Source organism: Lipotes vexillifer, unplaced genomic scaffold (genome assembly GCF_000442215.2).
Source record: "Lipotes vexillifer unplaced genomic scaffold, Lipotes_vexillifer_v1.1 scaffold606, whole genome shotgun sequence".
NCBI classification, from domain to species: domain Eukaryota; kingdom Metazoa; phylum Chordata; class Mammalia; order Artiodactyla; family Lipotidae; genus Lipotes; species Lipotes vexillifer.
In genome coordinates, this window is record NW_006780574.1 from 151,600 (window position 1) to 174,935 (window position 23,336).

Here is a 23,336-nt window from a genome sequence, read left to right on the forward strand (position 1 = left end):
TGGAGAGAGCAGAAAGATGGAACCAGTAGTCTATAGATTTTCTACTTCAGACTGAGACAGGGCAAAGAAAGAGTTGGGCTATAGGGATTATGTGGAAAACAGTGCATTTAAAGCAGTGAATTAATATGCCTGTCCTAAGGTACAGACTAATAAATTAGGTAATACCCCTAACTTCATGCTCTGTATCCTGTAAGATATTGGTCTTTTCTATGAGAAACTGTTCCTCTTTCTGTCCGAATCCCTTACTGCATTTATCTCTGTCCCCTCTGCACTGCTGAAACCATTTTTAAAGGTCTTAATTGATCCTGTTAGGAAACCCAGTGCAGTCTTTAGGCTTCATCCAAGTACGTGTCTCAGTTTTTAATATTTATTGCCCCGCTTACTTCCATGGACTGTTATTCTTCCTTAGGTTTTGTGAAGCTTTCTATGTTCCTCACCTATATATTTAGTTATTTCTCAGTTTTCTTTTTTTTTAAAACATCTTTATTGGAATATAATTGCTCTGAAATGGTGTGTTAGTTTCTGCTTTATAACAAAGTGAATCAGCCATACATATACATACATATACATATCTCCTTCCTCTTGTGTCTCCCTCCCACCCCTCTAGGTGGTCACAAAGCACTGAGCTGATCTCCCTGTGCTATCTGGCTGCTTCCCACTAGCTATCGATTTTACATTTGGTGTGTATATATGTCCATGCCACTCTCTCACTTCGTCCCAGCTTACCCTTCCCCTTCCCCGTGTCCTCAGGTCCATTCTCTACATCTGTGTCTTTATTCCTGTCCTGCCCCTAGGTTCTTCGGAACCTTCTTTTTTTTTTTTAGATTCCATATATATGTGTTAGCATACAGTATTTGTTTTTCTCTTTCTGACTTACTTCACTCTGTATGACAGACTCTAGGTCCATCCACCTCACTACAAATAACTCAATTTCATTTCTTTTTATGGCTGAGTAATATTCCATTGTATATATGTGCCACAACTTCTTTAGCTATTCATCTGTCGATGGACACTTAGGTTGCTTCCATGTCCTGGCTATTGTAAATACTGCTGTGATGAACGTTGTGGTACATGACTCTTTTTGTCCATTTTCTTTATTAACGCCTTTTCTTCTGCTTGCCTTTCACATATAAAAGTTCTCTACGTTTGATTTATATCATAAATATTCTTTTTTAAGGGATGATTATTTTCTCTTTGGACTTCAGTTACCAATTATGTGTTTTTGACTTCCAAATCTCCACCTCTAGTCCAGACTTTTCTTCTTAGGTAGCCTCAAATTCTCAACTCCCTCCTAGCCATTTTCTTGTCAACATTTTAAACTAAACTGTCAAAAGCAAACTTAGTATTCCCCTCTAAACCTCCAGTCCTTCTGTTATTCTTAATTCATTTTATTGGTACTGTTAACTCAGTGTTACTATGCTTTCACCAAGTTTTTGGCCATCCATTCATGTAAATATTCATAGTCCTAATTTCTAGCCTTTTAGATAGCTTTTCTTTCTTTACTGTCTTTTACTCATCTTTCTGCTTGCTATTAGGCACTTTCAAACAATACAAATCAGAGTATATCACTTCTGTCCTCCTTAACTAGCAATGATTCCCATTATTGAAACAGAAAATTCTACTTAATCTAAGCATTAATCTACTTATGTCTGGTCCCAAATAATAATTCCAGTCCCATTTCCTACCACATCAAACACTATGATTTAGCCACACATGGTTATTTACCATTGTCTTTACCTCTTACATGCTGTCATTTTTTTAAAATTTATTTTCTCATACTGTCTACTTTATCTGGAATGCATGCTCATAAATTTTGTCTACTGAGCTCATCTTTTAAATTTTAGTTTAAATTTAACTTCTTTAACTAAACCTTTTTTCCAGATACCTACCTCTATTTCCAGTCTGTGGATGAATCCTTCTCTTTCCAGCTAATGTCACATGTATTTTTATTTAGTATATGTGTTGTTGTGCTATGAATTATAGCTGTTGTTTACATTGTTTTGCTTCTCATCTAACCCCACTTGCTTCCACACTCATGTTGTAATTCATTAATTTGTCTAAAGCAGTTTTGCATCTGTGGAAGCCCAGCAGAGTCCTTAGCATTGACTAGGTGCTCAATCAGTGTTGAGCTAAAAGAAGCATATAGAGTAAAGGCAATTTTGGACTAATTTCACCATAATCAAACAAGATTTGACAACTCAATTACCTAACTTAAAGATGTAAATGAACTATCTTTAGGACCTAGTTTAATTTAATGGACTAGAAATGACACCTGAGAGTATTAATTGTCATCCTAGAATTAAGCTGTTTTACTGATTTATTAGTTCATTCATCCTATAAAAATTATAAAAAAACACTTCTTGTATCTACAGCTCTCTACTAAGCTTAGAATGACAAAGCAAATTAAAAAAAATACACCATGGTTTCAACCGTCACCAGATTGTACAGTGGGAATTAGAGGCATTTTTGAAAACATAGGCTTTGTTTGTAGTCAGCCTGACCTTGATTTGAAGTTTTGAATACCATCTTCATCGTATATTTACCATATAATCTTAAATTAGTTATCAACCATAAGTTTCCTCATCTGAAAACTATAAATTACAATAATATCTACATTTTTGACTGGTATTGGGTTTCAAAGAAATTGCACATTTTAAAAACTTCATATATATGCATGTATCTACATATATATATACATATATTTTTAGGTTTATAATTTATAGCTGTAGATACTGGTGGGGGAAACAATAATGTAAATAACTACCATATGAAACAAACATGTTATAATTTCTAAAGATCCATTTATTCTATATTTTTATTAATAATGTATTTTTACAGACCAAATGACTGGTCTTTGCACATTATATAAATGTTAATATTTATATCAGCATGTAATTGGCATTGACCCCAATTCCAAACCTATAAATCAGATGTGTTGATTTGTATATTGGCTTAATTTATATCAAGGAAGCAGAAATTGTTCCAGGTATCTCAAAGAGAAATAAATTTAATTTAAAAAGTGTCAATTGTAATAGGACAGTGGAAATTAGAAGTCGAAGAGGGCACACCTAGCTTTCAGCTTATGGAACTGCAGTTATGTTCCAGTTAGAGGGGAAGCTATGATAACTGATGAGTTTACTAGTAGCATATTGATAGGCAAGAGAAAAAGACCAGGTTTTTATCCTGGGGCACTTCAGCCTTAAGAGGTTGACAAGAAAATGTGGAACTGTACAAAGGAGGCTGTGAAATAGGAGGAAAACCAGAAGTCCTGAGCCCTGGAAGCAAAGTGATGAATGTACATCAGGGAAAACTAGTTAACAGTGTCATGTGCTGCTGATAGGTCAAGTAAGATGAGGACTGAGAAAAGGCCATCACACTTATCAGCATCAAGGTCATTGGAAACCTGTATCTGAGCAGTTTCTGGAGCAATGGAGATAAAACCTTTATGGAGTGGGCTTAAGATAGAAACAGAGAGGAAGAAAGAGACAGTGAGTATGGATTATTTTGTAAATTTTTTTATAAAGAGGAACAAAGATACTGGGCAACGGTGACTCCTACAGGACGTGAGATCAAGGTTTTTTGTTTTTAATGTGGGGAAAAGTAGTACAAGGGTCAGAAAACATTCTGTAAAGGGCTATAATAGATATTTTAGGTTTGGGGGACCAACTAGTCAACTAAGGCAACTAGTTGGGTTGTGTTTGTAGTATAAAAACAGCCATAGACAATATGTAAACAAATGGCTATTGACTGTGTTCCCATGAAACTCAATTGACAAAAAGGGATGGAGGCTTTAGTTTGATCTAATATAAATTTTTAAAGATGATTATGAGAGGGAGTAGAGAAAAACTGAAGTGATATCCTTGAATAGGTGAAAGGGGATGGGATTTGTGCACAGGAGTTGGGGTTGGAGCTTTAATTATGAGTTAAACCAAGTTTGAAAAGCAAGAAAAACAAGAATAGGCAGAGGTGGGTAAAATGTGAAGCATAAATCTGTGGAAAATTTCTTTCAATAGCTTCAATTTTCTCAGGGAGGTAGGAAGCAAGATCATCATATGTGAGTGACCATTATGAAGGAGATTTAAAGTTTTAAGAAGAGAAGATACATAAAATATTGATAGTTTCATGAAAGAGTTTAAAAGCAATTGGACTAAGAAAATACTAGAGATAATTAATTTTTTAGTAAAATACCAAATTTTCAGTTTGGAGTATTCTAGCTGTCCTTTCCCACACTGGACTTTCATATATTTTTATTAAAATTTAAAATATTTCTGAAGCACCAGCTAAATTTGTGGCAAATATCAATTTATTTTGAATCATTTAACCTTGATCTTTAAAACCTTATTTTTCTCCCCAGGGGGAAAAAAAAAATTGTCACGACCCATTAATATCCCTATTTTCAGATGCCACAATCAGTCATACATTCTCTCCATAATTTTTCTTGTTTAGCAAATCTTATTCCTGTTAGAAATTATTTGTGAAATGAATATGCCTCTGTCACTTCATCTGTGTTTCATGCATTTATCATACTGAATCCTAATTTGCTCTAAGGTTTTGCTAACTTTGGCTTCACTGATGTATTTGTTCTGAAAGGGTTTAGATATTATGAAATATATTATGTCCAGTAGTTGTCTAATATTTTGCTACCTGCTTCAAAGGTTATACATGGATTAGTAAGTCAAAACAAGCCCTCGAAAGATAGAATATCAATGGATGTGTCAGATAAGAAAGGCATAAATGGTGAAATCAACCACTGAGTTGGCATTTTTCCTCTTGAAATAATTTACCAGAATTTGAAAGGATTTGTGCCTTTGAATGTATGTAATAAGGGAAAAAGTGAAAGACTGAACAGATTGATCTGAAATTTTTATTAACAATACTCCAAAGAAATGCAAGCCAACATATTTTAGAGGGAATAGATATTGTTTTGTTCTGTCAGCCAATCATAGAAACTTTCTAGGAAACCAGTCAAAGCTGTGTTATTATGGTTATACACTGAGTAAATATTAACATTTAAATTTAAATAGTATATGTGTATGCACAGTCATATAGACATAATATCTTTGCTTTTCCTCTACAGAACTGTTGCCCAATTGCCAGCAGTTGAATTGTCAGTATAAATGTGCCATGGTCAGAAATAGTACAATGTGTTACTGTGAGGATGGATTTGAAATAAAAGAAGATGGAAGAAGCTGTAAAGGTAATTATGACATGTAATTCTACTCAATTTTATTTTAACAGAGGCTTAATTAACAGAAATTTAATAAAATATCTTCAAGCACCTACCATGTGTTCCACACAGTGTTTATGTTCACTTTATTTTTTGTCTCTTGAGAGTTAAAAGTTGGCTCTCCCCCAAAAACCACATATAGAAACATTAGATAAGCATTTATACAAATCAATTTTCTTTCCTTTTTTGATTAAAGTGTAGTTGATTAATAATGCTGTGCCGCAAAGTGACTCAGTTATACACATACAGACATTGATTTATATATTCTTTTCCATGATGGTTTATCCCAGGAGACTGGATATAGTTCCCTGTGCTGTACAGTAGGACCTTGTTGTTTATCCATTCTAACTGTAATAGTTTGCATCTACCAACCCCAAACTCCCAGTCCATCCCTCTCCCTCCTTTCCTCCCCCTTGGCAACCGCAATTCTGTTCTCTGTGTCTGAGTCTATTTCTGTTTTGTAGATAGGTTCATTTGTGCCGTATTTTAGATTCCACATATAAGTGATATCATATGGTTACAAATCAATTTTCAATTCATATTGCAGTAATGACAGACATGGGACATGTCAACAGTGGGATGTGTTTTGGTCTGTCACTAAAACTTTGGATTTAATTATTTTAACCTCCTAAATATTTTATGTCTGTTATATAGCTGCAGTGTAGTAGATATTTGTTATCTACTAAGTTAATAATAGTCATGTAATATTCTTTACAACTTTTGCATTGGTAATTCTGGTGATTGATATTTGACCAAGGCAATAATGATGAATATAAAATATTTGTTTTTTAATGTCCTAATTTTTGTTTTTGTGAACGTTCTATACCAAATGTTTACTTTCCAAAATGACTCTACTCTGCCATACTGAACTATTTTAGGTCACTTCTTCATTATGTTGAATCCAAATATATATACATATGCATAATATTATATGTTTGTGTATATATATATATATGATATATCCACAATATAAACAATACATTATTTTATATGGTATTTAGAATCTATATATAGAAAACATTGAATATAGAATCTGTGTATAAAATTGAGGAACATCTGTGTTACCAGCACCACTAATAAACAGAATATTTTCCAAAGAAATTGATACTTTGCTAATTACTTTAACCCTTTGCTTTAATATTATAACTTTTACATTAAAAATAGAATCTTAAAGTTGAAAAAAATCCTCAGAGAATATTTTTTTAAATCCTCATGACAAAAGTGAGAAAAATGAGACCCTGAAAAACTAAGTGGCTTAGTTAAGTCTGCACATCTTTTTAGTAAAAGACTTGGGACTAAAACACAGATATCCAGAGCCCACTTATTCTTATCCTAGAGAGGCTTATTGGTTTATAATGTACATAGGGCTTAAATTTTCAGTTTGTGGTTTTTTCATTTTCTCCATAATACAAATATTATAAAAACATGTATTATTAAATGTTTATCAGACCCAAAGGCTACATAATCTGACTATAGGGGGACCAAACTGGTATATTTTATTTGACTGACATTATTCTTAAACCAACATTTGAGAATCAGAAGGTTGCACACAGAAGTTCAGACTTTATGAAAAAACTCAGATTTGTCAACACTAGACCCCTTACAATCACAAAGTCTGCCAGATATAAGTAGTACCTCTGGACATGCACGCAATTTCAAGTTCAAAACAGCACCTGCCATTCACACAAGGTAGGCCAATATACTTACCTGTATCCTTCTCACTCTTTTGCTATACTTCACTCCTATAGGTGTCAGGATTTTCAGCTCCTTTTACATGAATCTCTTTCTCCTGAATCTCTCTTTTAAATCTGTAAAAATCATCATAATCACTTTCTCTGTTGAATATTAGTAAGGAAATGCACAGCAATTTTTATGGAAGTTCACCAATAGAAGAGGAGATTTTTTTACTTTCTCTGCACTCCTGGATGGCCAGGTCTGAGCATCATTTACGCTTTCCTGAAGGAATTTCCAGGATATTCTCTGTCCTTAAAGGAGGAAAGAAGATAGCGCTACAAGTGATGACATGCCTGTTTCTTTGCAGCCAATTTTGTGGAGTTACATCAGTGTCAGAACAGTGCATTCTGACTGAGGAGAAAGAACAAAAGAAATCATTATTCATATTGCTTTCCTGTATAGCATAATCACATATCAGAAAAACTAAAATAGGAACCAATAATAGTAAAGTTGAAAAAAATCGGTGAAAATATTATAGATACGAATCATCATTTCTGCCACTAGGGGCTGGACTTTATCAAATTCAAGATTTAATTTCACATTATCACTGTGGACTTCACTCCAAATACTATTCTTCCTATCCCCAAAGCTACTTACTTCAAACAAACTGTCTATAAATGCAGGCTATTACACGAAGCTAAAAAAAAATCTGAGAGAAATGTAAATGTCATACAAATGCATAGTTTCCCAATTTAAATAGTTCCTTGGCTACTCAGCCATCTTTTGCTTTTCCTTAGTTGAATCCTTTCTTAGCTTGGGGGGTCAGAGGATGGGGTTGAGAGTTCCCACCCTCTAAGTCACCTGTTTGATCTTTTTGGAGACCAGTCCCATTCTGAGAATATCTAGTAGCCCCACCCTGAGTCACCTCATTAGCATAGACTCTAGTGTATTTCACAGGGCTCGTTAGAAATAACAAAAGATACTCCCATAGCTCAGAAAATTACAAGGTAACTGAACTCTGTGTCAGAAACAGAGGATAAAGACCAAATATATATTCTTATTATACCCAAGCAGTTTAATCTGCTTAACGTCCTTCAAAGGAGGCTCATGGACTCTGTCTTGCCTGCCTTTTTCATATTGGTATCGTAAAGTATTTTTCTATAGATAAGCTTTCCCGACTTTCCCTTTCTCTCTGTGGGATCTAACCCTCTCCTGTTTTTTTAATCTATTATCCATATGCTATTGACTCTGAAATACTCCAAGACCGATCTCACCTTATATTATTGGTTCCATATTTCCAACTACTTATTAAATGTTTACTCAAGGATGCTCTACAGATACCTCAAATTTAACACATCCAAATCAAACTCATTTTTTCCTTCCATGATACCTCCACTGTAATCTACACTTCTTATAAAATTAGACCACCATTCACTTCTATCATATCCAGTCAAACTTCACGTTATCTATTCTATTCCTTAAACATTTGAGTCCACTCCCTCTTCTCCATTCCCACTGCTACTGACATTGTTCAAAATACTATGACTTCAAAATACAATTTCTTGTGTGAAATTAGCACATAGCTAATTTTCCAGGTTCTCTTCTCTATATTCACCAATCCGTTTTTCATGACTTTGTTTAGTTTTAAAATACAGTTGATCATAAAGCTCATCTAATTAATGCTTTCCAGTGCCTATGTATAATGTACAGCACTTTAGTTTAGCATACAAATAACTTCACTATCCCATCCCAAAACGATTTTCCCAATATCATCTCTTACCATTTCCTCTTATACACCCTTACTCCACCTGACTCCTTATACTTCTTTGAAATCCCTACTGTGTCATCCCAATGGCTTTTCACATGCTGTTTTGTTTAACTGGAACACCTTTTTCCATCTGATCCCTTTTTATTTAGTCTGAGGAAATCTAAATCATCCTTTAAACTCAGCTCAATATGCAGCCTTCACATTTTCCCTTCAATTCCAAGCAGGTTCATTTACTTCTCTGTGTTTCTATTATAACTAGAGTATGACTCTATTATAAGGAAATGCATAGAAATGAAATTCTATATCACTAGACTTGTTTCACCTAGAGGGTGAAATCATGTTTTATAAATTTTGGTTTCTTCAGGGATTCGTATAGTGCTTGGTACACGGGACAGACTGAATACGCATTTGTCTAAATTATTAGCTGGCAGAGTTTTTCTTTTTTAATTTGCCCGGTTGGTTAAGAATCATTAAGTGCCTGCTGCTTACAGAGACTTAAATAAGGTGCTGGAGGAAAAAAGTATTGCGAGTGGAAGTAGGGAAAAAATAGGAGGAGGGCCATAGATATTAAAATAAAAATTAATTAAGATAAAATTTCTGTTTGCAACAAGTACTTAATAGTTTCCTCCTTTTGATTTAGTGAGGGTAGTTTACATTGCTTAGTTCAGAACTTTTATTTAATCTGTTCATTGAAAATCATGGTGCCAGACTAATTCTTTGTCAAAATCCTAAAAAAAACAGTGTTGTACACACTAGACTCTTCAGCAAATATTCATTGGAGTGCATTTTTATACCTTTGCACAAATATCCAAGGAATTTTAGCCTATGCATCAAAAATGCAAATAAATTATCTTTTAAAGTAAAAGATTTGGTGTTAAGCTTGATCTTGTATCTCTGTAACTATTAAAACGATGCTGAATTTTATGTTCAGTTAGTGTGGTTTTGAAAAGATGTATTGGAGTTGGCTCTTTATCGCTTTTTTTTTTTTTTTTAAATAGCCTACTTCCAAAGTTTGGAAAAAATGTTTTCTTCAGGGAGAAAAAAAATGCCCAACAATAAATCTGCTTAGAAATGATGTTAATTTACCTTTTAGATCAAGATGAATGTGCTGTTTATGGTACATGCAGCCAGACCTGCATAAATACGTATGGATCCTATGCTTGTAGTTGTGTGGAGGGCTACATAATGCAGCCAGACAACAGATCCTGCAAAGCCAAAAATGGTAAGTTATCTAATTTTTTTTTTTTTTTTTTTTTTGTGGTACGCGGGCCTCTCACTGTTGTGGCCTCTCCCGTTGTGGAACACAGGCTCCGGACGCGCAGGCTCAGTGGCCATGGCTCATGGGCCCAGCTGCTCCGCAGCATGTGGGATCTTCCCGGACCGGGGCATGAACCCGTGTCCCCTGCATCGGCAGGCGGACTCTCAACCACTGCGCCACCAGGGAAGCCCAAGTTATCTAATTTTTGGTCCTTCCAGAATTTATTTCCTATTTGCAGTTCTTTTCATTAGAAATGTATGTAGTAGAGCAATATGGACTTTGAAGAAATAGATTTTTTCTTCATTTTAAGGAAATGATCCATCCTTAGAAAGCCAGAGAAGTTCTTTTAGCTGTCACTGATCACTACAAAACTCCTTCCATTACAGGAAGTTTCTAATGAACAAAAACCTGTTCAAAAGAAATGGATTAATTGATTTGAATTACCCGTCTCTCTCTGACTGTATAATAGATTCCTCACTGGTTTCTGTGAGCCTCTGCTTTCCCTCTAAAATTCATATTTCACGTAATAGTTAAAGTTAGCTGCTAGAATATAAACCAAACCATGTCGTTATTTTGCTTAAAATCTCCCAATAGTTTTCCCTCATGTTGAGGATAAAACACAAACTTCTCACAGGGCCTCTAAGGGCTAATGGAGTAGTACCATTTACCTTTCCATCTCATCTCTCCTTCTTTTATCACACCCCAGCCATACTGGTTTCCTTGTCCTTCAGCCACTTTGCTCTTGAGGTCTTTTCACTTGCTGTTTGATCTGCCTGCACTGCTTTTCTCTATGATAGTCACATTCTTATCATTCAAGTCTTGGTTAGAATGTCAATATTCAGAATGACCTTCTCTGACCATTCTATTTAAGGGTGTGTACTCTCTCCATCACAATCTTATTTCCCAACTATACTTATCATTCATACCTATTCTATCACTACATGATTTTTTAGTTTTCTTTATAGCACTACCATTTGAAATGAACATATTTATGTATTTGTTTATCATCAGATTTACCCAGAATAATATAAGCATTATGAAAGTACAGAACTTGTCAGTTTTGTTTGCTGTTATATACTCAGTTCTGACCATTGCCTGGAACATATAGGTACTCAGTGAATATTTGTGGAAGGAAGGGAGAGATTGAGGGAAGGAAGGAGGGAGGGAGGTAGGAATGAAGGAAGGAAGGAAGGAAAAAGAAGGAATTAATTTTTCTTTCTAATTAAGATTACTACAATGAGTGTTCTCCTCTTAAGAATTTGAATTTCATGTTTCAAAACTGCCTTCCCTTTACCTCTTATCTGCAAATAAAGCCTACTGTTTCTACATAGTGTTCAGTCTTAGTACACCCTCAGTAAATATTGTTGATTTGCTAATGAAATAGCCTTGAGGTGCTGGTAATGATAGGATAACACTAATTTTTTGTTGTTTGTGTGTGTGTGTGTGTGTGTGTGTGTGTGTGAACTGAATTAGCTTGGGAATAATATAGGAAAATATTATACATGGCATTCCATCTGGCACCTTCTCACTTCCTCCAAATCTGGTTTCATTTCCTGCATTTTCAAATTATGAAGTTTTGATAAATTAATGAATGTCCCCTACTCCCTTTTATTAGCAATTGGAAAATTGGGCATGGGATGGGATTCTCTTTCCTGGAACAAAATTGAGCAAAGCGTTGGATTTGCTCTGCAAGCTGCTGTTTCCCTTTACATCGTAACCTCATGTTATAATTTCAACTGTTTCTCTGAGATAGTATGTTTAATTATTTACAAAACATATTTGTATAGAAAATTACCAAGAAAGGAACTCTTTTACTTCTTAGTCTTTTTTTTTTTCAATTGCTGACTTGGTTTATGAAGCCCTATTTATTTTTCAGGGGCAATCCTCTAGCAAAATTAGGTCAAGTTATCTGTTCCCCTTTTTTTCCACCACTGAGAGTTCTGATTTAATATATCAACGGATTAAAGAAGTGGAAGGCTTTTTCTTTTCAGTTTCTTCTATTGATCCACACAATATTGCTGTGAATACACAGGGAGAGTGTAATGTAATAAACCCTATATAGAGAAGCACTTCCTCTCTTTCTACACAGAAGCGTTTCTGACAAAAAGAGAATGTAGTCAAAGAGGGATGGTACATGATACAGTGCTGCATCTTTGAATGTAGTCAGAGGGATGGTACATGATTTGATGACTTGAGCATTGACAATGGAATACATATGTAAATGCCTTCACCTCTAGTGGTTGGCTTGATGACAATATTGGAGTACATAGTTAGAACAATACACAGTTTTCATGGGAACGTTCCTGTGGTTTGTAGTTTTAGGAAAATGAGTAATATAGTAAATGAGTACAAGTCTATAACATATACTGACTAGTTCTAAAGGTCACGTGGATATTTGAACAATGCATTTGTATGATTCAAAAGAAAAACGATCAGTTTTGCTTTAGTTTTCTCATATTTGTAACAAATGTACAGGAGGATGTTTTGCTTCCATTAGATTAAATGTATTAAAATGCCATTTAATACATCAGCTTTAAATTTTTCTGTGGCAATTTTATTTACTATGATATTGCTGTGACTGAAGGGTGCTAGGAAAAAGTTATAAAGTAAACACCCCATTTGTCTTCAGGCTTTGACTTTCCTCTTTTCCATTACCTGCTGCTTAGATTAGCACCTCTTTTTTTCTTCCTTTAAAATTTTACCCTACTGGATTCTGGAACCTGACTTTCCCTCCAGGTAAAGCCAGAGTTCAGGGTATTCCAGAAGCTGGGATTGTGTGAAATTAGGGAAAGGTTAGAATGGGCTGACCCCAAACAGTAGATGTTTGTAAAAGATCCCTAGACTATAGACAGAAAATGCAACATAAATATATCAGACCCAGGGGATACAGTGGACAGCTAGAACTGCACACAAGAGGAAAGTTCTACAAAGGCCTTACTAGATAATAGATGGGAAAATAAAAGTTCCTAGGAAAGGTAGCCTTTTATGTGAAGGCAGAGGGTGGCAGAGTCAGTTGTCTGGGAAGCTGCTTCTAAGGTGATGAACTAGTTCAGCACAAAATAATATCATGGGGCTTCCCTGGTGGCGCAGTGGTTGAGAGTCCGCCTGCCGATGCAGGGGACACGGGTTCGTGCCCCGGTCCGGGAAGATCCCACGTGCCGCGGAGCGGCTGGGCCCGTGAGCCATGGCCGCTGAGCCTGCGTGTCTGGAGCCTGTGCTCTGCAACGGGAGAGGCCACAGCAGTGAGAGGCCCGCGTACCACACACACACACACACACACACAAAATAATAATATCATGGTCGCTCCCCAACTAGTCACCCCAAAGCTTGCCTGTGGGATCTTATTTTCATTGTGACAATTGATAGTAAATAGGAAAATGAATTTAAGTTAATTGATTATCCCTCTTTTGTAGTATAATGACCAAATCCAAGTAAAATTCATAAGCCCTAAGAGCACCTTTAAGAAATACCTCTAGTAGGGGGAGGGGATTTTAGGCCCTGTGGCAGTTGGGAGAAGAGATTAATGTTAGGCAGGAGGCCTTTTAATTCTTGATAATTCATGTAGTACAGACAAATTCTTTTCTTTTCTACACTGAGTAAGATTTTCCCCTGACTACTGAAATATAGAATCAAGTGTTTCAAAGTTGGGAAAATTTCAAAGGTAATCTAGTCCTATCCGTGTGACATCAAAATAGGTGATTTCCAAATGGAAGGAAATCTACAGAACTCTAAGTATATGTAAAAAAAATAATAATAATAACTTCATGCATACTTGATATTACTGTGTAGTAGGAAGCATGCTAGAATGTGAATGTCATGATGAATTGTTCATAACTTTGGAATGGGACACATGTTAAAAACTAATCATTTTTGAATTAAATGTTAGGACTTGTCATTTGAAAAAAGATCTTTTAAAGTAACTGTCAATCATCTATAGGTATCCAGTAAAGCATCTTGTATATTTTTACATTTTTCAAAATTAGAGTTCTAATAATGACATCAAATCTGAAAATGAAAAGTTTTTTTGTTTGTTTTTTAATTTAGCTTACTTTCTTTTAACTGATTTAGACTGATTTTGTTATAAGGGTATTGGGATACTGAGGATCAAAAAAAGGAAAAGTCAAAAGGCTGCAGGAGATTCAAAGGGTAATGGTTGTTTTTTTTGTTTTTTTTTGTTTTGTTTTTGCCAGTTTCATCATGTTATTTAGGGTTCAAGCTGCCTTTGCTGTAGTAGAGGCATCAAAATTGGCTGGGGAGCTCTGCATAATCTCCATAAATGTGCTCCCTCAACCAGTCCCTCCTCAGACAGACATGCAGTCCGAGTGCATGTTTGCTGTGCAAATATAGCTGGAGAATAAGCGACACCACCTGCAATCAGGCAGTATATCCTAAGCCTCTATTCTGTACAAATACTAGAGCTTCACAACTCTCTTTGATAACGTGGCCTGGCCATTGAAAGTATTTTTCTATTTTTTAGAGTACTCCTACCCTATATCTTCTCTGGCCCTTTACTCAGTTGGAATTCACATTCCATAACAGGACAGGGCAAGGATTTCTAATGGAATTTCCATTACCCAAATTAAGCATCACACTTTTTTTTATACCTACACAACTATTAATGAGTTTGCCAGTATTGAGGTATAAAACTCTTCATGAATATTCTATGTCTGTTTTTGCTGGTTTTAAAAATTTTTTTTTATGTTTTTGATTTTTTGTTTCCTGGAGGACATCAGTTTCACAGTCTAACACCTTTCTTGATATCTTAAATCTTTTTTCCAGCAACAAATTTGCAAGATTGATAACAGTCTTACTTGTCATGTGTTTTATGTGTCATGACATCTTTGATTTACCCATAGTCTAAAAACATATTAGACACAGAAAAAATGCATGTCTTCCATTTTCTTTACCACTTAACATCTTAGCTGCAATCTAGCTGCAGATGTCTTTATTTGGGTATTAAGAATTACGTGGCGACATTTATGGGCTCTAAATTTGACAGTCAGTAAACTTTGTTTTCACAAATGACACAATATATAAGTACAAATTTCTATCATTGTATATTTTAATAGAATAGCTATTGATTGAACTAATATTTAAATCCTCAATATAAAATATGTAATAGATCATGTCATGTTCTACAATTAACTCCCTTTCTTTGTCTTAAAATTGGACAAATATAATGAAAAACAAAAAGAAATGAGGCACATTTAAATTCATAGAAATTACAAGTGGTTTAATTTTAAGATTACGCATGGATATATAATTTTTCTATTGTTTTGTTTGAGAAAAGTGTAAGTATAGCGCTATTGAAATCCTCAGAAAACCTAAGCTTAAAACCTAACAGAAAAAAATTTTTTTTTTCTAATAAGGGAGAAATTTTTTTTTCAGGGAGTTTTCAGGGCATCCCCTGTATCAGTTGCAGTCAACAATGTAATAAGAGCACTTAGAGAATGTCTCTTGAGCACTCTTCCCCCAGAGTTCATATTTGCCCTTGACTTTGATGCCAGATATTCTGCATATTCTCCGTAGTCAAGCTGCTTAACGTCATTTTAGTCCGGAGAAGAAAAAATCCATTGTATTGAATGCATTTTTAAATGTGTGTGAGCATTTCTTCTTCGCACTAGGACTCACACAGCCTCCATCTTTGCTTTCCATGAAAAATAATACTTGCCAAGTTATTAGACAAATTATATCTTAACAGACTTTAGAGGTTTAGAACATACCATCAAATTACAAGGGATATATATCTAGTAAAGTAGCTAAAAGTTTGATATATAATCACCATTGAGTATTTAGAACTTGTCTTTTTTTTAATAGCAAAGTAGAAGATTGTGATCTTAAATATAGATTATCTGTTTACATCCGTTGGCAGCCCTGTCAGAAAACACTGAAATAGATTAAATGACCTTTCCCTTTTCCACCTCTAGATAATGAATTTTCAGATGTCTGCCTCCTTCCTCCTTATTCTAAGATGATGGTCTTGTTTTATATTCCCCTGAGAAAATAGAAGCAGTCAAAAGAGAACTTTCTCATCCTGAACTACATCTACCAATCTATCGGAATCTAGAGCTAATCACTTCATCCTTCTCTTATTTGAATTGAAGAACAAACTGACTCTGTTCCTATCGAAGGCCAATCCCAGCCTCTGTGCATCAGTATCACCTTCTCTCACCTGTACAAGAGTTAGACTCAGACAGTTGTCTTCTTTATTCCTCGAATCATCAAGATATTCTTTTCTCCTGGATCATTTCCATCAGTATACAAGGATGCAGTAAAGAGGCTGCAAAACAACTTCCTTTAAAACTGTATTTCTCTCCAGCTACCACTCCATTTTTCTTTTCCCATTATAGAAAAACTCAGTGTGTTGTCTCTTTCTCTATTTTCTCCTCCTTCAGTGGGTCTTATAATTACTCAATTATCAGTCCTTAGCACACAACTGATCCTGTCTCCTCCTTGAATACTTTCCCTTTTAAAGAGTATATCCTTGGAGTTCTGCTCTTACCTTACTGGGCATTTTTTTCCCCTCAGTTTATTTTGCTGCATAATCCTCATTTTGTCAGTATTTTCAGCATGACTCAGTGTTCAGTCCTTTGGACATCTCTTCTTTTATTGATTTCCTAAGTGCTCTCATCCTGTGTCATGACTTTAAAAACACATCCTCTTCCATGGTTTTATTAAACATCTAGAGACTGAGACTTCCCAGTTTTAACCACCAGCCCTGAGCACTTTGTTGAACACCAGATTCACTTGAATATTGATATCCAACTTACCATCTCCATTTGGAAATTTAATGGAAATATCACTCTGTGTGTCCCAAGCTCTTGATTCTCTCCCCTAATAATGCTTTCTCCAGTGATGGCCATCTTGGTTAATGTGACCCCATTCCCCCAATTGTCCAAGCCAAAATGCTGGAGTCTCCCTTGACTCCATTCTTTCTCTCAAACCCTTTGTTTCAAACTTTTAAATATGTTCTGAATTGTACTACTTTCTCTAAAGAACAGCCTGCATCCACGTTCCTACCAATGCTTTACCTTTCTTCATAGAATTTAACACTGCCAAAAAAATATTAAATAGTATTGGTTTACCTGCTTATTGACTTTTTCCTCCACTAAAATGTAAGCTCTACAAAAACAAAAAATTTTATTAGTTTCATTCACTGCTGTATCTCTAGCATCTAGATGAATGTGTGGCAGAAGCTAGTCATGCTCAATAAATCTTTGTTAAATGTATAAGTAAATATGCAAACACTGAGACAGTATTTTCTTTTTAGGAGACAAAAGTGGCTTTTTAAAGGACCCATGCTTTCAAACTGGAAATATTTTTAAAGCAATTTTTTTAATGTTGTTTTTTATTGTGGTAAAAGTCACATAATATAAAACATAGTATTTTAACCATATTTAACTTTACAGTTCCATGGCACTAAGTACATTCACATTGTTGTGCAACTCTCACCATCATCCAGCCCCCCAATTTTTCACCTTTCTAAACTGAAACTCTGTCCCCATTAAACACTAACTCCCCATTCCCCCTCCGAACCCCCGCACTCCCCAGCCCGTGGCATCTACCAGTATACTTTCTGACTCTGTGAATTTGACTATTCTAGGTACCTAGTATAAGTGTAAAGCAATTTTTAAATGAGCCAATATCTATTACTTATTAAATTCAATCATTACCAATTTATAAATTAAAGGGACATGTCTGAATTGGGAAAAATGTGCTTCTATAGCTAAAGAAGTTTCTGTTTGCCACAATTAGAAAGGTGATTAGGAGATTCAAAAGTAGCCATAGGCCACCTCTCAGTAACTAATATGAATTGACCACCCCTGGACTACCTGCTAATTTTAATATTAATTCAGTAACCTAAAATTTGAATGAATCATACGCTGAGATTTTGAGATTTATCAAAATAACCCTTCAATTTAATTAAATTTATACTTTAATTAATTAAACTCAGTATAATTAAATTTATTTCATTTTCCTGATTAAAAATCACAATGCATTATTTTTGTCATTTTACTTATTGAAATACACTATCATTATTTTCTTGAAATACACTATCATTCTTAAACTTAAAAAATCAGTAAAATATCTTTAAAAACATTGGCAAATCCGTATTCAAACAACCCTTCATGTGTCATTCATTTATTGACCACTTACCATGTGCCAAGTAAGACCTTCCAGTTAGTAGGGGAAATATAATACTTCCTTGATCTGGTGGATCGACTCTTTAAGAAACAGGAAAATTGTGAGAGCTGCTGATTTGCAAAATGAGAACCTCTTTTAGTGTGTGTGTGTGGCACAATGTTATTGGCTTTAATTGTTTTTCAGAAAATGTTCCTTATTCCTGCGAAACAACATATTTCATTGCTTCTCTATCATCACATTTCACATTGAAATATCCTCTAAATGAAGGTAGCGGTATTTCACTATTAACATCCAAATAACATAAAGGTTACAATGTTTTAAAGTCTGTAATTCAGGTTGATGGGTAGTTTACCTGAGTGAGTTTTCACAATGCCCAAGACAAGATTACAAAAGACAACACTGACCTAATATGCCAGCACTAAACCCATCATCTTCTCATAAAACCGACTCTGCTTTTTTTCCTGTTCCTCCCTATCACCCAAATCTCAAATTTCCACAGAATCTTTGACCCCATGCCCCTTACTATCTACATAAAACAGTCACTACAGTTTAAAACTGACTTTATTACATCACCCCGTCTCTATGTAGGAACACAACACCAACCATTTTAGGTTCTTCTACCTGTTTTCTGAGAAATTAAAATAGCATTTCCCTGTTCAGTAATCCATATATTCAATACCTGTGTCTATATAAGTTTTGTTTTTTACTAATAACCTTGGGTTACCTTCTTTATAATTAAAAAGATAAATACCTTTCTTGATTTATATGTGTGAAATTGAATGTGTTCCTGAACCTCTGTGGATTCTCTGGGGTGTACATTTCTCCACTGGCCCCTGCTTCCAATAGAAATGTCGGCACACGTGGTCATTCTTTCTTTCTGTATTGCATCAATCTAAAGGAGAATAGAAATACCTTTTCCTTTTTACCTCACTCCTTTCCAAACTCACTCCAGAATACTACCACCAAGGCAGTGTATAAACAAGATTTTTACATACTGCCTTCCCATCTGATTTGAATTATATTACACCACTTGAAAAATAAAAGCAAAAACAATTTTAGAAATTAAATGGGAAATATACCTATCCTACTATATTCTACTCACGCATATCCTGTTCTATGTATCATTTCCCAGTTGATCTTCAAGATATTTTTGCTCATTATACTCTTTCTAAAATTTATATTGACTTTCCATTGCACCCCAAATTAAAAATAAGTTTATCATCTTGACATTAAATGACCTGTGCAACGTTTTCTCAACCTACTTTCTCAGCTACTGCAAGCTCTATGTGAGTTTGAATCTAGTTCTTTTTCCTTAGTAGCTTTGTGATCTTAAGCAAGTTACTTAAACTCTAAATAACTTAGTTTTCTTACCTATAAAATGTGGATAATATTAGCACCTGATTCTTAGAGATGTTGTGAGTATACAATAAACTGATAAAGATGAAGCTAACTCCTAAAATATGCTCAAAAAGTTTGCTCTTGTCATTATCATGATGAAGTACTTTCACCATTAATGCATGCTGTACCCTCAGAAACTGAAAGACTGAGGTTAGTATCTTCCCAACACATCTTAGAGTCTTTCCCACGTATGTGCTTTTGTCAAAGCTGTTTGTTTCACCTGACTTCCTTTTTTTCTTCTTCTTCTTCAACTTTTTTTTTTTAATCTCTGTATGTCCAATTCCTGTTCTTCCATCAAGGCAAACCTGAAATCAAATGTCATCATCATTAAGGAACTTTTAACTCTATTAAACAGATACGTTTTTGTACATTTGTGCTGCTGTAACAAAATACCACAGACTGGGTAACTTATAGATAACAGAAATTTATTTCTCTAGAGGCTGGAAGTCTGAGATCAGAGTGCCAGCATGGTCTGGTGAGGGCTGTCTTCTGGGGTGCAGACATATTGTATTTTCACATGGCAGAAGGTGCTAGAGATCTCTCTAGAGCCTCTTTTATAAGGGACTTATTCATAAGGGTTCCAGCTTTGGGACCTAAGCACCTCCCAATACTGTCATCTTTGGGGGTTAGGATTTCAACATGTGAATTTAGGGGACTCAAACATTCAATCACAGAAAGATATATCTAAACATTCTTTGGAACTCAATGTTACTATGCATGTTTTATGAAAGGTACCAAACCTGACTTAAAAAATATAGACTTTTATATATATTTAGGGATGTATGTGTATGTATATCAATTTTTCTGTTAGTTATGTCTTTCTTGAAGACAGACTGTCCTGCTGATCCCCTTCAGATACTAGTTGAATGCCTTAGAGCTATAAATTCTAAAAAATAAAATAAAATATACAATAAAGCATTTTCATCCAATCAATTGAGTTTAGTATAAATGCATTGTGACAATAAAAGGTAGTGCTAAGATAAATTACAGTATAGTTGTAGTAATTACATTTTCTTGCTTAGGTAAAAACTGTTTTTAATGCATTTTAATGTTTCCACATTCGATTCATATTTTTCTTTTGTAAAATCTGATAAAATAGTTTCCTCTGACATTTGGCACAGCATGTACTTATTCTAAATATCATTCAGTTCAGTAAAGAGATTTTTCCATTGACAAAATAGTTGAGGAAAATGGAGAAACAAATTTGGCCATATATGTTTTGGAAACGAAAATATTCCAGCCCTGTATCTTTTTTTCACTTATATGGTTAACTTTATCCACATTTTCAGTTTGGTTTAGTTGACTTTGGTCTATAACTTATTATATTATTTGAATAATGCTTTTTTTCTCTTTTTTAAACTAGATAATTTCCTCCTAGTATTTCATATTCAACTTTTTTTGTTCATTGCATAATTTTAGAAATTTTCTTTTCTTTTTTTTAAAATTTAGTCTCTTTATGCAGATTGCTCTTCACTTTTGTTGCATATAGTTACACTTCACTTCCTATGAGGGTCTGCATAATTTTTTGCTACAAGTTGTTATCATTCTTCTCATTTCTAACTTCGTCATATTTTCCTTATTATTAAAGACTTTATACATTTGTATATGATAAACTAAAAATAAAATTGTTTAAATTCTTCTTTAAGTTATTTTAAGTTTGTATTGGTTGAAAACCAATTCTTTGGGCTGTACAGATAACAGTTTTCCCTTTTCCTATGCTTTAGTCTGGCTCTTCATTTTATATACTTTACATGGAAGTTATCATTTAACCTTTTAAACAGTTCAACCTCATTCTTTTTTTTTTCCTCATCTTTGAAATAACAGATATTGAGGTGCACCTACCTAACTTCATTCACTGGAGATAATTGCTCACAATTACAGGATTAATTAAGGGAAATCAGAACACAGTATAACTAGATAATACATATTTTTCTATGTGTATGTGTGATATAGATACATTTATTATGTACATAAATATTTATTAGGCTTATATTTATTTTTAATTATCTGAATCCACAATTCCAATTACTTAAAATGAAACTAGCTGAATTAATATTCTTAGAATTGAATGGAAGAATAGGGAGTTTAACTTTTTTTTTTTTTTTTTCTCACTGCTGTGGCCTCTCCCGCTGCGGAGCACAGGCCACGGACACGCAGGCCCCGCGGCCACGGCTCACGGGCCCAGCCACTCCGCGGCACGTGGGATCCTCCCGGACCGGGGCACGAACCCACGTCCCCCGCATCGGCAGGCGGACTCTCAACCACTGTGCCACCAGGGAAGCCCGGAATAGGGAGTTTAAATGAAGCTGTAAAAATTAGTTTTATTCACTCTGAAAACATTTATTTAACATCAACTATGTCAAATTCATATTATTATAAATATATAAAAACATTTTTAGTATATTCTTGACTATGAGAGGAGAAGGATATGTTTGCAAGGATATGGTTATAGTGGCTTGGAATTTAAAGAGATATTTTTATGAATCTAGTCAAATGAGATATTTCTTGTTTCTAAGCTTCTCTTTTTAATTCTCAGTTTTCTAATCAGTTTAAAAAATTATGACACTGATTAATATAACATGATAGGAAAAAAATCACATTCTGATTATACACATCTCTATAACTGTTTGGGAGACAAAATACTCTTTTTTATGCTGTTGATATATGGGTGGGAGTGAAGAGGATGAGGACAGTTTTCCTCCTCCAACATGATTCAGTTGACAGCCTATCGTAGAGGTTTATTCAACTTAAGTCTTGATTCTCTACACCAGAGTATTGACTGAGTGCTTTCTTGTGTTCCAATCTCTTCTATGTGGAAGGTTAATATTTATTACTACTTATTAAGTGTTGATGTAGAAAACCCTTTGCCTGAAGTCATCTGATGTGTTTTCTAACTGTTCCATCAAGGAAACTGTTCACTGACTCTAAGTGTGGCATCTGATATGAGCATCGCATTTATTCTTATCAGTCTTTTATCATCATTACCCAAGCTAATGATGATTTTCACTTGGCATGTGGAAGCATGTGGTAATAATGCCCACTAGAGATCAGTGTAGTGCGGGTAGAGACGGATAACCTTTGTCAGGCCTATGCTCCCTTTCATCATGAAGTAGGAAAATAAAAATATTTATATCCCTAGCCCCTGATGATTTTTGTGGGTTCTTGTGTTTCAGTACCTTCTCCCACTCCCATATCAGGCCTTATGTTTTATTTGTCTTACGTGGGAAACCATAGATAATAATTAACAGAGACACAAGAGTATTACTTCAGTAAAGCACATCACAACTAACACTAGAAGTATCCTTCCTCCAGTATGTCATTTGAATTTTAAAAGTCACCATTATTATATCAAACCATGTCAATTTATGAAGCACCTGACTTTCTCTCTATTGGCTTTCTGTTTATCTGAAGCTTTAAAATCAGTGGTTGATATGTTTTGCATTAAGATAGGCAACCGACTCACTCAAAAAGCAGCTACGAAAATCAAATAGATCGATTAGTTGTGTCCAGTAAGCATTGCCTGTGTTGACCATTAATTTATTTTTATCTCAGTTTCTCAAGAGAAACTCAATGTTCCTTCGTATTCCAGCCTCTCTTCAAAGAATGTTTATGACATACTTAAATTTACTGACTGGTAGGCAGTTTAGAAATTGTTGTCTACATCTGGACTTCTTATAAGCTTGGCAGTAGTGGTTCATTTTTGAATGAGAGGTGATTTCACTAAAGGTCATTTTGGCTGTCATATGAAAACCATAAGCACTGACATTAGTGTCAGTATATCTTTGTTAACCTGTTAACACAGCTATCTAAGACCCCTTCCTAACCTGAGAAATCCATCCATGATCCAACAGGCTTCAGGAATGCCA

The 23,336-nt window shown here is 34.7% G+C and overlaps 1 protein-coding gene across 1 annotated transcript in view; it reads left to right on the forward strand.

The window, feature by feature from the left end:
• Positions 1-5,077: 5,077 nt before the first annotated feature.
• Positions 5,078-23,336, forward strand: part of LRP1B (LDL receptor related protein 1B) — a gene marked incomplete at its 5' end in the record, with an annotated part of 1,013,530 nt that continues 995,271 nt past the window's right edge. The window contains 2 exons of the mRNA XM_007453725.1: positions 5,078-5,197; positions 9,763-9,891. Of these exons, the coding sequence (XP_007453787.1) occupies positions 5,078-5,197; positions 9,763-9,891 (249 nt within the window). The remainder of the gene's footprint in view (positions 5,198-9,762; positions 9,892-23,336) is intronic.